The sequence below is a fragment of the Elephantulus edwardii genome, unplaced genomic scaffold (genome assembly GCF_000299155.1).
Source record: "Elephantulus edwardii isolate Elephantulus edwardi_28Jun2011 unplaced genomic scaffold, EleEdw1.0 scaffold00001, whole genome shotgun sequence".
Lineage (NCBI taxonomy): Eukaryota > Metazoa > Chordata > Mammalia > Macroscelidea > Macroscelididae > Elephantulus > Elephantulus edwardii.
In genome coordinates, this window is record NW_006399751.1 from 8,575,346 (window position 1) to 8,590,988 (window position 15,643).

Sequence of the window (15,643 nt, forward strand, 5' to 3'; positions counted from 1 at the left end):
AAATGATACTTGGTCCTGGGCCACCCTCACACTCACTGCCATGTTTGATCCCACTTTTGTAGCCACTGTGCACCTCCATGAGAGTTAGGATCTTCCTCTTTCCAGCGGGTTCAGATCTGCTATTCATACAGTCCCTACGAGTCAAACACAACTCAAAAGCACCTAACAATTACTACTTTACCAAGAATCATATCACTTCATACGATCATGCCGTATCATCGTATCACTTTATATGATGTCCTTCTCCAGGGACAAATCCCTCCTGACAATGTGCCCCACATGAGACAGTGTCAAGCCATCTTTGCCTCTAAAGAATATTCTGGTTGAACTTCTGCCAAGACAGGTTTTATCGTCGTTCTGGCAGCTCATGGAATTTCCAAAACTCTTTAGCAACACTATAATTCAATGGAGAGTATGAACAGCTGACCAATGTTATTGTTAATGTTTGCACCACAGTAATAGAGATTTTACACAAGAAGTTGTGATCTAGATTCACTTCACACTTTGCGGTGGCTCCAGCATGGGTAGTTTCTTGGTTACCATTTTTGTGACAGTGTTCATGTCACTTGCTTATAGATTTCAAGTAAGTGGCAATAGTTGGTTGGTTTTCAGTGGCCAAGAAATCACAAACCTTCCCTTTTTTAATCCGTATAACTATATCCAAGTTGCTTATGTTTATCTGTGTCTGTGTTTATTCTTTTTTGAAATAATGATATTTATAATAGCTATTCCATGAAGGTCTGGTAGCCTGGTGGGTAAAGAGATACACTGCCAACCCTTAGGCATGCAGGTCGAATCCATCAAGTACTTTACTAGAGAAAGATGAGCACTGTCTTCCTGTGAAATTTACTGCCTCTAGAAACATACTGGAAAGTCATTTGTGAATTGGTTCCTATTAAACAGCACATAATAACAAAAACATTTTCCCCAGGTTATTATCCAAATTAATAATTGAGTTACTACTGTTTGTAAAATTTTTAGACCAGTGTCTAGAGAAAGCATTTATTTACTCAGCAAATTTTCTCCCTGAAAGGAAATAAACAAAAAAAACCCCAACTTTTTAAAAATCTATCATATACGTACCTGAAAGGTATCATTAAATAACTTCATATATTACATATAGAAACATAAACACTTAAAGAAACCATAGGCCCATTGGATTAAAAGAGCAAATTGGTTTTGCTATTTTATTTTGTAGATGAAAGTAGATATTTTCCTCTTTTTAATATAAGGGGGAAGCTTATTGTTTATTGGAATATTGTTTAAGTGAAAGTTCTTAAATTCATTAGTATTAAGCTCAAATGTTTTTAAAAAGGGGGAGAAAGTTGTCATCTAGTTTCAACACTCCTAGTGTCAGAAATAATTGTGCTTTACAGCAAAATGGCAGCCAGAAGAAAAAGGTGCAGAAATACCAACTTTAATTAAACTATTTCTTTCAAATCCACTTCACAGTTTATATGCAAGAATAATTTAGCACTGTGTGAATGAACACTTAATACTTGGCATGGTGCAAAATGGGCAGAGATCTTGCTGCACCATATGCCTGTTCCTTTCCGTATCTTCTTGTCTTGAGTTTCTCTGTAGGAAACATGAAGTGTGAAGATGAAGGATGTGGTTCAGATCTTTGATTCATTTACCACTGGACCGTGAATAAGATAGGACTTCCGCTCGGAGGGCATTGTAATTACGTGAATGGTGGTGCAATGATTGAGGAGTGACACAGCTGCTGTCAGGGATCTCTCCAGGGTGCTGAAGAGCAAGAACAGTCGTTGCAAGGTCTGAAACAAAGAATCAGTGTAGTTAATTGTTTATTGTTGCTGTTCCGTGCCATGGAGTTAACACTCCCTCGTGAGGACCCAGCGTGAGTCAGCAGAGAGCCGCTCCTTGGAACTTTCAAAGCTGTGACCATCAGAAACACGTTGTCTGCTGAGATAACTCTAGGTGGATTTGAACTACCGTAATTTTGACTGGTAGTTAAACACTTGTACCACCCATTGTTGTTGTTGCTGTTATGTGCTATTGAGTCAACTGTTACTCATAGTGACCCTATGCACAATATCGTCTAAATTCTGCCATGGCTTGAGCCAATCTCACATTACCTCTGTGCCTCTGACACAGTACCCCACTGCTGTGTCAATCAATACATCTCATCCAGGGTCTTCCTCTCCTGCACTATCCCCGTATCCTTCCAAGGATGATGTCCTTCTCCAAGGACTGGTCTCTCCTGACCACGTGTACAAAGTATTGGAAATGCAGCTTTAAGATCCTTCCTCCAAGGAGAAACCTGAGTTCACCCTCTCCAGGACAGATTTATTTTTTCTCTCTTGGGAATCCATGGTATATTCAGTACTCCTCTCCAGCATCACAATTCAAAGGCATTGATTCTTCTTCTGTCATCCTTAGTCATTGCACAGCTCTCTGATGTATATCCAGTAATTGCAAAGACCATGGCCTGGATCAGGTGCGCCTTAGTCTCTAGACTGACACCATTGTTCTCCAGCACCCTGGAGAGATCTCTGACAGCAGACTTTACTAATGTAATTTGCTTTTTAATTTCCTGACTGCTGGTCAGAGAGAATGTAGGTTGTACCACCTAGAGACTCACTGTTAAATTTTTGTTGTTGTAGTTGATTGTCTTTGAGTCAAGTACAACTCATAGTGACACTATAAACAAAAGGCTTAAAGCCCCTCCACAACTATTGACATTTATCAAAGTTCATAGAGTTTCCGGGGGCATGTTACTCAGGAAGTGGATGCCACTCCTGCTTCCACTTGTATGTTTAGCGATTTTTTTACGTGGTGTCTGTCTTTCCATGCATATCCTCTATGACTCTTTTCCCAAAAGATATTTCTATTAGAGGAGGGAGAGGACAGTGTATGAACCAGGAGAGAAGGTCAGCATCTCTCATCAGACTCCACTATGAACGAACACTGGAGGTCACCTGCAGAGAATGTCACCCACCTGCTTCACCTTAGAGAGAATGAACAGACCCTTTGAGAGGAAATGATGAGGTTCTAAGAGAAGGCAGACAGATTCTCAGCCACACCTCCAGCTGCTTGACACAGGCCCAGAAACCTTCCCATTACTCCATGCCACTCATAATAGGGCCTAACCTCTCCTTGGGGACCTCTCTATGCACTTTCCTCAAAGTCACTTTAGCTTGTAAGACACGGCGTTTGATGTATTATTAAAATGCCCAAGTTCTGAGGGCGAAGCTGTTATATAATGACACAGCCTTTTGAATCTTTGTATCTCTTCCTCACAGCCTTTAATATATCCTAAAGTGTGTGTCTGCTCCCAAAAGGAAAAGTGTAAACTCCCGGTTATCCTTGAAAAGAAACTAACCTGAAGACAATGATATATTAAGTGCAGAAACAGACACCGGGGGAATTGACAACACATCTGCATCTTCCCAGATACTATTTTGCCAGAGTGCAAATGCAACAAAAGAGCTGGAGATGACAAAGCCCAAATCTGTCAGTCAGGAAAACGTTCTTCAGAAACTATTTAGATTTTTATCAACTATCTTATTTTCAAGACTTTGTTGTTTTTAGGTGCTGTTGTGTTAGAACTGACCCATAGCTGACCGTCCAGCTGGTTTTCAGAAGCAGTAAATCACCTGAGAGGAGATGGCCCATCATTCTCCAGTGGGGCGATTGGTGGTTTCAAACTGACTGAATTCAAGTTGATAGCTCCCTACCACTACGTCACCAGAGCTGCTCTGCCTACAGGAGGCTACCGAACTCCCTGATTTCAACTCGCGGTTACCATCCATCTCTACAGAGCGTAGAATTATTCCTTATCATTTGAACAAACCTTTGGAAGGACATCAACAGAAATGCCTTCCAAGGCACCTCTGGTTGAGTTTGAACAGCCAACCTTTGCACTAAGAGTCTAGTGCTTAACCATTTGTGCCACCTGGCTCCCTCTAGACAATGGTAATCATTACTCTAATACTCAGTAAGCTCTTAACTTTCATTAAGACCTGTAAGTACTGAGAGAAAAATATCAGCCACATTCTCAAATCATCCTCAGTAACCAACAGTTTCCTAAGACCTCTCACATTAGTGTGTGGAGGTCTGGATTTGGAAACTTGGGCTCCAGTTGGTTTCTGAGGACCCTCTAGGAATAAAGGATGGTTCTCTAGAAGACAATATGGGGTGCGAAGAGAGTCAGGCAGGGAAGCTCTTAGTGGAGAATCCAATTTTGAGCAACAAGAGAGCCAAAGTCTAGTGAAGAACTCCTAGTATCTACAGCAGAAACCAAGGACAGCAGAGAATAACCAGAGTTCTGGAGGGAGGACGGAAGTGACTACTGGGTATAGGCTAGAAACCTGGAAAGGATCTGGAAAGGTCTAGATGGCTCGTTCTTCTGTCGATGTATAGGCTGACTCATGGTGGATACTAAGAACAAGACCCACGATGGAACAGTGGGCAGAGCACCGTGTTCTGTTTTGTTTGTTTCCGGGTGGGGAGACCTTAAAGAGTCACTTTTCTGAGCCCTCCAGCCTAAGATAAATCTTTGACTTCATGGGTGGAGCACTAACCCTGCAAAGAGCAATTTTGTTCACTGAATAATTGATTAGCACTGAAAACTTGACCTATTAATTTCCCAACAAAGGTTTTAGCGATGAACGCTGGTCCCTGAGGATCTTCTTTGATCCTTCCTTGTTAGTCACACCCATTGCCTCCTTCGCTCTGTAATTACACCTGCCGGGTATGCTGAACTTGTCTGGACGTGCCGATGGCAAGCGCAGGACTGTGGGATACATACTATTTCTTCTGCATGGTTGTCCCATATTCTCTTCCCGTCACCGTGAAGCTTACTTCTGGGTCAAGTGCTCTACTCACCTTCTCAACCTGAAGTCCTCTTACTAATCTCAGTATGGACCATAGGTTCCTACACTAGTGTCCTGTATGTCCCCATTATAAAACATGCGATGTGCAATAGTATTAGTAACAGATGACTCCAGAGCATTTAGCACTAGTTAGAGAGACTTGCTTACACACCATAGCCATCTAACCTCCATGCACGTTCAGGGTGATGATGAGTCTCATTCCAGCAATGAGCAAGCCACTGGGAGAAGTCAGTTAACTTCCCAGAACCCACAGCTCTCAGAGGTGGTGAGCTTGATGCCTAGACCCAGGTTACCACTGCAGGGACCTGCTGTCCTCCTGGCAATCCATGAGGGTTCTGTTTGTATATATATTTTTCTCTTACCTACCACATAAGAAGTGAGTGAGCAAAGACCGTTTCCTACTCATGTCTGCCTCTCACAGCAAGGAGATGTGTAAATGTTTGCCCGATGCAACTGGAATGAAGTGAGATGGAGCTAATGTGATATCTCTCTCTCTCTCTCTCTCTCTCTCTCTCTCTGTCTCTCTCTCTCCTTCCAGAAGCCCTGACCAGGGAAGTGGGTGGCCCTGACGTGATGTGTTCAGAGAGCGGAGACACTGCATTCCGACAGAGGTCTGCGTGACGCGTCTGTGAAGGCCACCACCGTACGTTTGGCAGAAGGGGTGACAGCTGCATTCTCCTGTGCCTACCACGTAACCAAAAATGAGGGACAACTACTGTTTACAAGCCGCCTTGGTGTGCCTGGGCATGCTGTGGCAGAGCCAGGCCTTCACCACGGAGCGGAGAAGCCACCTGCGGCCCTCGTTCCACGGGCACCACGAGAAGGGCAAAGAGGGCCAGGTCCTGCAGCGCTCCAAGAGGGGCTGGGTCTGGAATCAGTTCTTCGTCATAGAGGAGTACACCGGGCCTGACCCAGTGCTCGTGGGCAGGGTAAGTTCCTCTGTATTCACATCCATTTGTCTAGGCGTTCGTCAGTCCACCCATCCATTCTATCTATCTATCTATCTATCTATCTATCTATCTATCTATCTATCATCATCATCATCTATCATTAACCCCACTGTCATGGCCTCAACTTTGCCTCGTAGCGGCCCCGTAGAATCTAGCAGACTTCTTCACAGGGTTTGTTACGCCATAATCTTTACAGAAGCAGAGTGTCTTATCATCCTTCTATAGAGCAATTGGTGGATTTGAACCTCTGACCTTTTCTTTAGCAGGAGAATATATAGCTGTTGTGCTGCACCACCACGGCTCCTTATTAGAATGGGGGGGAAATTTATCATTATATTAACCCCCCCAGGGAAAAACATAAAACTGTAGTTTCTAAATTCTTTAGGTCTTTCCCCACCACCACCAATTCATAGTATTATCCATATTGTAAATGTTTCTGTTTTCTATTTACTGTTTCACCATGAACGATTTAATGCATTTAACCAAATGGTTTACCAAATAGTTCCACCCCTAACTTTCTAGAAGTATATCTCCCTTGTCTTCTCTTTTCTCTTGAATTCTTCTGCATGGCCTCTTTATGCCTCTGTTGAATTACCTTAATAAATCTTTTTCACTTGTTTTGCTAAATTAAAAATAACAGTTTACTAAAGGGAAAAGTCTTCATTAATTTCTGTCTTCTCCAAATCCTCTCCACTCCTAGTTTGGCTGTTCCTGCCCATGTGTTCTCATTTTCCCACAGTTTCCTTTTTCGGGGGGAGGGGGGAAGTTTCCAGAAAAATGGACTCCATTTCCTACATTACCAGTTTCCTTATCTGGTAACGTATGTCATGTCTGGTGGCCTAATTATAGAGAGCTTCCAGTTCAAAGGTGCGTAGTTCAAGTCAACCAGATGTGCCTTGGGAGAGTAGACAGTTTCTTCCCAGGTGGTGTTCAGCCTATGAAAACCCACTGGAGAGTCAGCTCTGAGTCATTTCCAACTCAGCGGCAATTAATTGTTGTTTTGTTGTTTAAGCAGGTTTCTCATTAGCCACCAGGCTCTATGCATCTGGGACAGTGCGCTCCATCAGTGCATCCTGGGCCCTGATACTTAATGCTGCTTTCAGGAGGGCTCCACAGATACTGATGCGAGGGCTGAATGCTAGTCATGGTGGGGGTGTGTCTACCTGCTCTACATAGGGATGATAACGAAATGGCCCAGGGGTGCGACTTGAGGTCCTGAATACTTGGGAGTACCCGTGCTGAAAATATTCGCTTAAAAAGATAGTCCAAAACATGCTTTAAACTGACTGTCAAAAAACAAAACAAAAAACAACTGACTGTCATGAACATGCAGCTGGGTTTTAGATGCCAGTAATCTGAGCTATAAGGAGATAGGTGTTGGTATGCCTTAGAAAAGAGAGCCGGTTCTCTGCAGATAATAACAGGCAAATAATCATACTCAAAACTCAATGCTGAGGGAGCTCTGGTGGCCTAGTGCCCTGCAATCCCAAAGGTGTGTAGTTCGAATCCACCATATACTCATCCACTGGAGAAGAATGGACAGTTGGTTCAGACAACAAGACAACAACAACAACAACAACAACAAAAAACCACAAAATAACCAAACAACACAAAAATACAACAACTCATTGCTGTAGAGTTCCCTGAGAGAATCTGAAAGAAGAGTCCTAGCATCATTCATCGTGAGCTACTTCAAATCATAGGCTCACACGTAGGTGGAAGGAAAGAGAAGAGAGATGGTCAGATCCCTTGGGTTTCCTGTCGAGATAGACCCAGTTAGTAGAGGAGCCATTGTGATGATCTACCCCTCCCCTGCTTTGATCTGGTGGTACTTTGAGATGCCCTGAAAAAAAAGGTGAAATTTGACAATTGATAGATTTTCCACCTTCTGTAGGAAACATGGTGACACAATGTGATGTTAGGGGACAGTCCGACAGTCTCTGGAGTTTAGCGACTGACTCTATACCAGATGCCCTTTTTATGTAACCTTATGGTAAATATGTGTTGTGAGTTATGTAAATTTTCCCCTCCCTTTTGCTAGAGAGGAAAATGTAAAAAAAAAAAAAAAAAAAAAAAAAACCAACAAAACCACCAAACAACCGTTCAACTTTTAAATCTGAAAGCAAAATAGAGGAAAATCATGACCAACAAATATCTGTTATTATTTCCAGTCATTTGGCTATTTTAGGGGGGGAAAGTGCTTCATTCCCATACAACTTGCCAAATTTATACATATAATAGATGAAAGGCCTGCAAACCATGGGTGTCTGGACACTCATATCTTGGCAAGTATGTCATGTATTTCCTCCACTTTTATCCATAAAGCTGATGAGCCCTTAGCTTTTGCCGAATCAAAGGCAGAGGAAAGGAGCCCGGGGGCACTGTGGTTAAGCAGTTGGGCCTCAAACCAGAGGATCAGCATTGGCAGCCACGAGCCACTCCCTGGGAGGCAGATTCTCTAGTCTGAGTTGGTAAAGCTTTACAGCCAGGAAACCCTGTGTGTGGTTCCACGCTGCCCTGTGCCTGCGTAGGGAACCACTCAGTGGCCATGGCTTGTTTTTAAAGAAGAGAAACAAACACACTCAGGTCACCAGGAGCAGAGGTTCTGTCCTCTGCTAAAAAGCGTCTGAAGACTGAGGGCCATTGTCTTCATCTACTGGAGGCCCCCAACTGGCCTCATGTTTTACTCACCACCTACACTCCTCATAGACAATGTGTCTGCCATCATTTTGTGGAAACTCATAGCTTGTTATGAATAATCCGTTTTGAAGGCTTTCTTTTTCTTTCCTTGCAAAACACTGTGGACCGAAAACAAAGTAGGCTTGTAATTTGTGCCTACAGACAAGCCCAGGTATCCCCCTGAGTTGAAATAGTCATTGTTTCATGGATGCTCTACAAATCAATTAGACATCTTTTGGGAAACAGAGGCAATGTGAAAAAAAAATTACATTTTCTTTAAAAAAACATTGCTCAGTCTTGCTTTTGACTGTATACAAGCCGCTTTAGCTCTCTAGGTCTTGGTTTTAAGAGTACTAATAATAGTGTCATTATATGTAATTATTATATCATATAATTACTCTTTGTAAGAGTATAATAATATTATTATAGGGATATGATATTTGAGTAAGGATTTTTAGCTGGCAGTGAGTTTTCTTGTCTCGTGGATAGATCTAGTAGCTTTGTCTCCCCTTGAAGCTCAAGTGCATGGTGAAGGTGATGCTTAATTTTTCCCACAGGGGACATAATGAGGGCAAAGAAGGTCCGATGATGAGATGGTTGCAGAAATTGAGGTTGGACAGCGTGGGTGGGAGAGGAGTTCCCGGCTACAAAACACCGAGAGGGAACAGGACAGAAGAGTTGAGGCATCTGGGTGATTTTCTCACCTCTGCAGAATATAGATGGAAGCAAGTGCCACCTTGTTCCTGGTTTTTGCCAGTGGAAGCGAAGAATTCTAGGGCATTTAAGGTTCTTTCTGTGGTCTAAAGAGTTACATACTTGTCAATGAAGCCCATCTTTTATGGTTAGAGTCCAAATCCCTTCCAGTCAGGCCTTATCTTCAGCTCCCCCTACCCTATCTCCTGCCCAAAAGGTCTTCTGAAACAACTTATACTATTAAATTATAGTAAAAGAAACTAAGAAGGAACATGCGTGTAATTTCGAAGGGGGCTTCTAACATAAGTGGTACCAACAACCATATGGTGGGTGAAGTAGCCCTTTATGAGCTGATTTGGAGGACACGCCTGTGTTTAATGTTTAGAAAGAAACAAAGATGATGAGTGATGTGTACACTGTGCCCTGAATTGTGACAGAGTGGTGAGTGCATGCATTTGTACTTTGAGCGTATTATCAGGAGGCATCTGTCCCCAGAAAAAGAGAATCATTCTGGGGATAGCAGAGGGGCAGTGAAAGAGAGGATACCCCTCAATGAGATGGACTGTCACAGTGTCCAGCACAGTGGATTTGCATGGTGGAGACGGTGAGGGTAGCATAGGATACTGGAAGGTCTCTATCTACCCTTCTTAGGGTCACTGTGAATGCTAACAAAGTTCTCACACACACACATAGAAAGAGTGAGTTTGTTCGTGGCATAAGCATAAGAGCATAAGCTCAAGAATTATCCACAATGTTAGAATCCTAACTCTACTTTCTCCAGCTGTTTAAACGTGGTCAACACAGTTACCTCCTATGAGGGTTCTTGTCTTCAGTTCTCGAACAGAGTGAGAAGTTTCCCTCTCAGAGAGAGAGAGTGAGTGTGTGTGTGTGTGTGTGTGCGCAGCATATTGTTATTGTTGTATGCCATCAAGTCCGAACCAGCTCCTGGCCAACCCTCCAGTGGGTTTTCAGAGGCAGGAAATCACATGGGAGGAGACTGCCCATCTTTCTCCTATGGAGCAGTTAGTGAATTTGAACCACTTGTCTTTGGGATTGAAGTGCAGCTTCTTATCACTTGGCCATCGGAGCTCCCTACAGCATATTGTAGTGAACATTATGGATGAACCTCTATCTCCTCAGTGTGTATATATATATATATATATATATTCACCATGAATTACAATTCTCCATTTCTCTTTCCCTAGCTTCATTCCGACATCGACTCTGGTGATGGAAACATTAAATACATTCTCTCAGGTGAAGGAGCCGGAACCATTTTCGTGATTGATGACAAATCAGGGAACATTCATGCCACCAAGACATTGGACAGAGAGGAGCGAGCCCAGTACACACTGATGGCTCAGGCGGTGGACAGGGACACCAACCGACCACTAGAGCCACCATCGGAATTCATCGTCAAGGTCCAGGACATTAATGACAACCCTCCCGAGTTCCTGCATGAGACCTACCACGCCAACGTACCAGAGAGGTCCAATGTGGGTACGTACACAGGCGGCATCTGGCCACCCACCAGGCCCGGTGTCTCTGAGGGCAATTGAGCTGTTAACTGTTTATGGGAAATAGAATTTACATACCATCACACTTTAGAAATAAACTCAGGGTTTTAAAATATAAGTTTATAAATATGAGCAAATGTGACAGTAGGAAGAGTGTCATTCAATCCGGGTAACCTGGCTCTTTTGCGTATTATTATCAGCTTTGTGACTTACAATCTGTAATATCCATTCTCTTAGCCTTCAAGTCTTCATTTGCAAAGTGAAATGCTAATGTCTAGTCTCATAGGGTTAGAGATAATACGTGTCTAGTTGTTAGTGCATCTGGATATTCAAGAAGTAGTATTAGTCACTGTATTCGGTGCTTGCGGGTACTATCCTGATTAATGATGTATATGCGTTATTTCACTTAAGCTTTACAAATCTTTGAGGTGAGATGGGTCTTCATGCCTTGCTTTACAGATGACAAATCCAAGTCAGAAACAGGCTAACCTGTCTATCCATCGCCATCAGAGCTGCCAAGTAGATTCGGAACGTGATCGTAACACATTCTTAGGATTGTGTGACACCACACCACTGTCTGTTGTGCATGTAGATCAGAGGGAGACCTGCTTTTTCACAGCACATGGAGACACAAGGCAGGGCTAAAGGACAGCTCTCCATAAGATTTCTTCAGCTGTCTTCTCCAGGCACCACCATCTGTTAGGCTTTGTGCAATGCATGCATTTGTGGTCTTCTGAGAATCATGTAGTGTCTATTAAGAATGGTATGTCCAAAGGACAGTGAATAGGGCTCACATGACTAAGGAGTTTGTCTAGATGTATGAGTCTGAGATTTAAAGTTCAAATGAATTTGGGGATCATCAGAATGAATCCCTCTGCTTCACAGAGGAGAAAGCCAGGCACCGAGGGTATCTAACCAGCTGGAGAGTGAAAGGCACAAGCGACGCTGGTAGTGTTTGTTTCCACTTTGTAAATGGAGCCTGAGTCCAGAAAACCATCTCCTCTGTCTCTTCCTTCTCCTTCAGAAAAGGCCAAGTTCATCTCATACCGTGTGAAAGCCAGGCTGAATTACTTCATCATTTTTCACCTTCTTCTCTTCTTTATTTCCTGCCCTGTCTTGTAGCTCCTTTAAATTCACGTGCAGGTTCTAATGAGCAGCAGACATCAGGCCATCCATTAAGTGGAGGACAGTGATGTCAAGAAAGGCCTGAGCCAGGAGGGCAAAGGCCAGTCATCAAAAAAGCTAATCAGAGGGATCTGCCGTGGTCCTCATGGGTTATCATTGCTTAGGGCTGGCTAAAGGCCAGGCTTTTTCTCGTGGCTTTGAAAGCATCATCTTTGTTATCAGAGAGCATGACTTTGAGTCATGGTTGTGTCTCTGACCAACCACCTGAACCTAGATAGCTTCTTGACCTTTCTCACCTTTTTTGTTTTTTTGCTATCCATGAAGGTGGAGAATGCAAGTGATGGTGAGGGTTAAGTAAAACAGATGTAAAAACAACGAGTTGAAATGGACTTAGCAGAGTTGGATTAATAAATTAAGTGTGGAAAGCGAAGAATTTTTCTGCTTGTACCATGATGGTATCACATAGAGCTTATTCAGCTCTATAAAGTGCCAGTGATCAGTTAACACCTGATACGTGAGAAGAGCTCAGGACTGGTGCTTACAAGAAATAGGTGATTATCGAACACTAAGGAGAATAAGTAAAGTATATTTTGTGGGGCACATGAAAATAATGGGTAAGTCTCGATATTAAAAGCTGGCTAGAGGGCCCGCTGCTGATAATGCTGTGGAAAGAGCTTGAGTTTTCTTGCTTGCTAAATGGGAGTTATTCTCTTCAATCCAGCAACTACCAAATTTATGAAATAGATTGCAAAAAAGGCATCCCTCTGTATCCAGTTACTCACAAGTCCAATGAATGTGAAAACATGCCCTGCAGGTGGATGGTGAAAGAATACAACTATACAATGAGTAATGTGCTTAACACAAAAACAACAAAAAAAACCCCAACACAACACAATTGAACAGACAGAAAGCTGGTTGCCTGAAGGTTGATTCAGGCTCTTGTGATTCTGCTTGGGTTAGAGTGGGCCTGTGCTCACAGGGTTTCCATTGGCTGTGGGCTTTTGAAATCCAACACTTGGGATTATTTTTTTTTTTTTTTAAGTGCCTCTGGGTGAATTCAAACCTCCAACCCTTTAGTTAAGGAGATGAGAACTTGAATTCTGATTTGCTCCTTCCTGCCTCCCCAACTCTGAATCTAAATACATTATGCCCCCGAGAGAGGTTTTCAAGAAGATAAGGTATTTGGTACATCCTTCAGTTTCTGATTCCCCTTCCTCTTTTACCAACCTGGGAGCACTCATCTTCGACTTCACCAGATGTTGGCTGGTGCTTTTGGTTCGAGGTGGGAGGATGTAGATTCCATGACTTTAGTGAACACTGTTCTTCACAATATTTATAACCAATAACTAATTAAGGTCTAGTATTAGCGACAATTCATTACATGCAAAGCAACAATAGAATGATGTCTTTATTGTTCTGCTACAGATGGAAGGCCGCACTCTGTCCTTTCCTGCAAAGCAGTTCATTCTTAATGATCATTTATTAGACTCTTGGGGAAGATTTTTATCTAATGATTTGATATACTGAATATTTCAGTCGCATGGTTCTTAGAATGTTATTGCTGTAGTGTTGATGGTACGATTGTAGCCGCCAAGCATAGCAGGGCGGACTATAAATATAGAAAGTCCATTTTTAAACTATGCAAGTTAAAAAAGGAAAGAAAGGAGATTGCTTCGCACCTTCATCCTGAAAAATGAGAACACATTGGATAGTTATGGGGATCTTTTCCAATTTTCGTTTGAGAGTGTCAATTCGAGAAGCTGAAAAGCTTTTGCTAATTAATTTCTTTCTCTTTTAAGGAACGTCGGTAATCCAGGTGACAGCTTCGGATGCCGATGATCCCACGTATGGAAACAGCGCCAAGCTGGTGTACAGCATCCTGGAAGGACAGCCCTACTTCTCAGTGGAAGCTCAGACAGGTACCCTGAAATGCCACTGTGATTTAAGCCACATTGTAATCAGGAGTGTGAACTGTTCCCACAACCTATTTGAGTTTCAATTTTCTCCACTCTAAAAGAGGACATGATAAGATACAATTTACAGGATTGTTCTGAGGATTTGGTGCTGTGCATGTGCGTGGCATAGAGATGGCATTCGATAAACCATATTCATCCAGAAGCTCGTCCTGTCACAATAAGACATAGAATCCTAAAATTCAGTTGTTATGTCAGGAGAGATTTATCTGTGGATTAAAATTAAGAGACTATAGAATTTGGGGTCTTCTGGAAAGCAGGTGGCTCTGAAAGCATGCTTTTGAGACCAGTGTGCTGAGCTGGGGTGTTGACTGTTTATGAAGCAGCATATTCCTTCTTCACATGCCTTCTTCATATTCCCCAGTGGACATTAGTCTCCAGAAAGATTTCTTTCAAAACTCAAATGCAGACACAAAAGCCCAGGCAAATGCAACACCAAACCCCGAAATGATTGAACTTAATTTGTTCCAAATCTCACCGTAGAATTCTTTTACAGAAACCCTGCGTCCCAAGAGCCTATGAAACTTGCTAGTCGAGCGTGCCATCCTAACACTGTGTTCTTGTTTTGGTTTTGGACACAGTATTTGGGGAAGATGTTTAGAAGTAATTTACATTTCTTTTTACAGTGCAACATTATCAAACACATACACACATGCAGACTGCCATTAGGGTATTTCGCTCATTTACTTTAGTTGATGCAGTATTCATTTACATATATATTAATTTATTTGTAGCCACATTTCAAAGCATAATTTATGAGCAGAGCATCAGAGAAGAGGAGAGAGGACTTCACTGAGTGGAGGAAACAGAATCTGTAGCTACTCGCCTCTGAGCAACTGCCCTCCTTTGCCAATGAGACCAGAACAGGATGTTGCCTGACCACCATGACTGAACATTTTGATCAAAGATTCTGTAGAAGAATCATGATCAAAAAGGGGGGAATTGCAGAACAGAATTTCAAAATCTCAAGAGACTCGAGAGTATTTGGAGTTATTGAGGCAAGATGAGCATCATAAACTATCTCCTTTAATTTCATCCTTCTTTAAGCCAAACAGTATTTTAGCTTGTTGTTGTTGTTGTTAGGTGCTGTCAAGTCGTAGACGACTCATAGCAACCCTGTGAACAAAAGGCCTGAGCACTGTTCATACATAGAGTTTCCGGAGGCAAGCCATTTTGGAAGTGGGTGCCGCTCCTGCTTCTAGGCTTGTTTTAGTTGGAAAGCTCCAGCCAACACTGTCCACCATGGGTGACCATTACCACATTTGGCACATCAGTGTCCCAGTGTTCAGCATCACAGCAACCACGAGTTACCTCTGTACAGCAACACACAGACCAGCACAATACCACCTAGAAGAATGTCTGACAGGAAAACAATTTGAACCCGGCCTGAGGGCCGCAGATTAAAATCACCCACCTTCGGCTTGGTAGCGTATTTTAGCTTACGTGGTAAATACATCTGCCTTGAGATCTATGTATTTTATATATATGGCATCAAGATAACAACAGCAGCTTAGACAGGAGGCTAATGGGACAGAGAGTTTATATTAAATGTGCAAAGAGAGATTTGAATAAAGAGGATAAGAATGGTTACAACATTTAAAGAATGTCTTCATATAATCAATGTTATCGAACTGAAGTGAGATAGCGCAGATAAAGACTCTTCTGTGTATGTTCTCAAAAACAACAAACTAGTAAAAAATAAGAAACTATTTATGGGACTACTTGGTACGATTTCATCAAAGTCATTTGCTCTTTACTTTTTTCAAGTTTCCCAGGGTACATGTTTAATTACTTCTCAACTTTTAAGATGTTACAAATTGCTTGAGGATTCCATTTGCCAGCCTCTT

At 42.4% G+C, this 15,643-nt stretch overlaps 1 protein-coding gene across 1 annotated transcript in view; it reads left to right on the top strand.

The window, feature by feature from the left end:
* Positions 1-5,421: 5,421 nt before the first annotated feature.
* The window catches only part of CDH11 (cadherin 11, type 2, OB-cadherin (osteoblast)), a 63,125-nt gene continuing 52,903 nt past the window's right edge, over positions 5,422-15,643 (top strand). Inside the window, exons 1-3 of the mRNA XM_006878718.1 lie at positions 5,422-5,788; positions 10,387-10,681; positions 13,623-13,742. Coding sequence (XP_006878780.1) covers positions 5,561-5,788; positions 10,387-10,681; positions 13,623-13,742 — 643 coding nt within the window. The 5' untranslated portion in view covers positions 5,422-5,560. The remainder of the gene's footprint in view (positions 5,789-10,386; positions 10,682-13,622; positions 13,743-15,643) is intronic.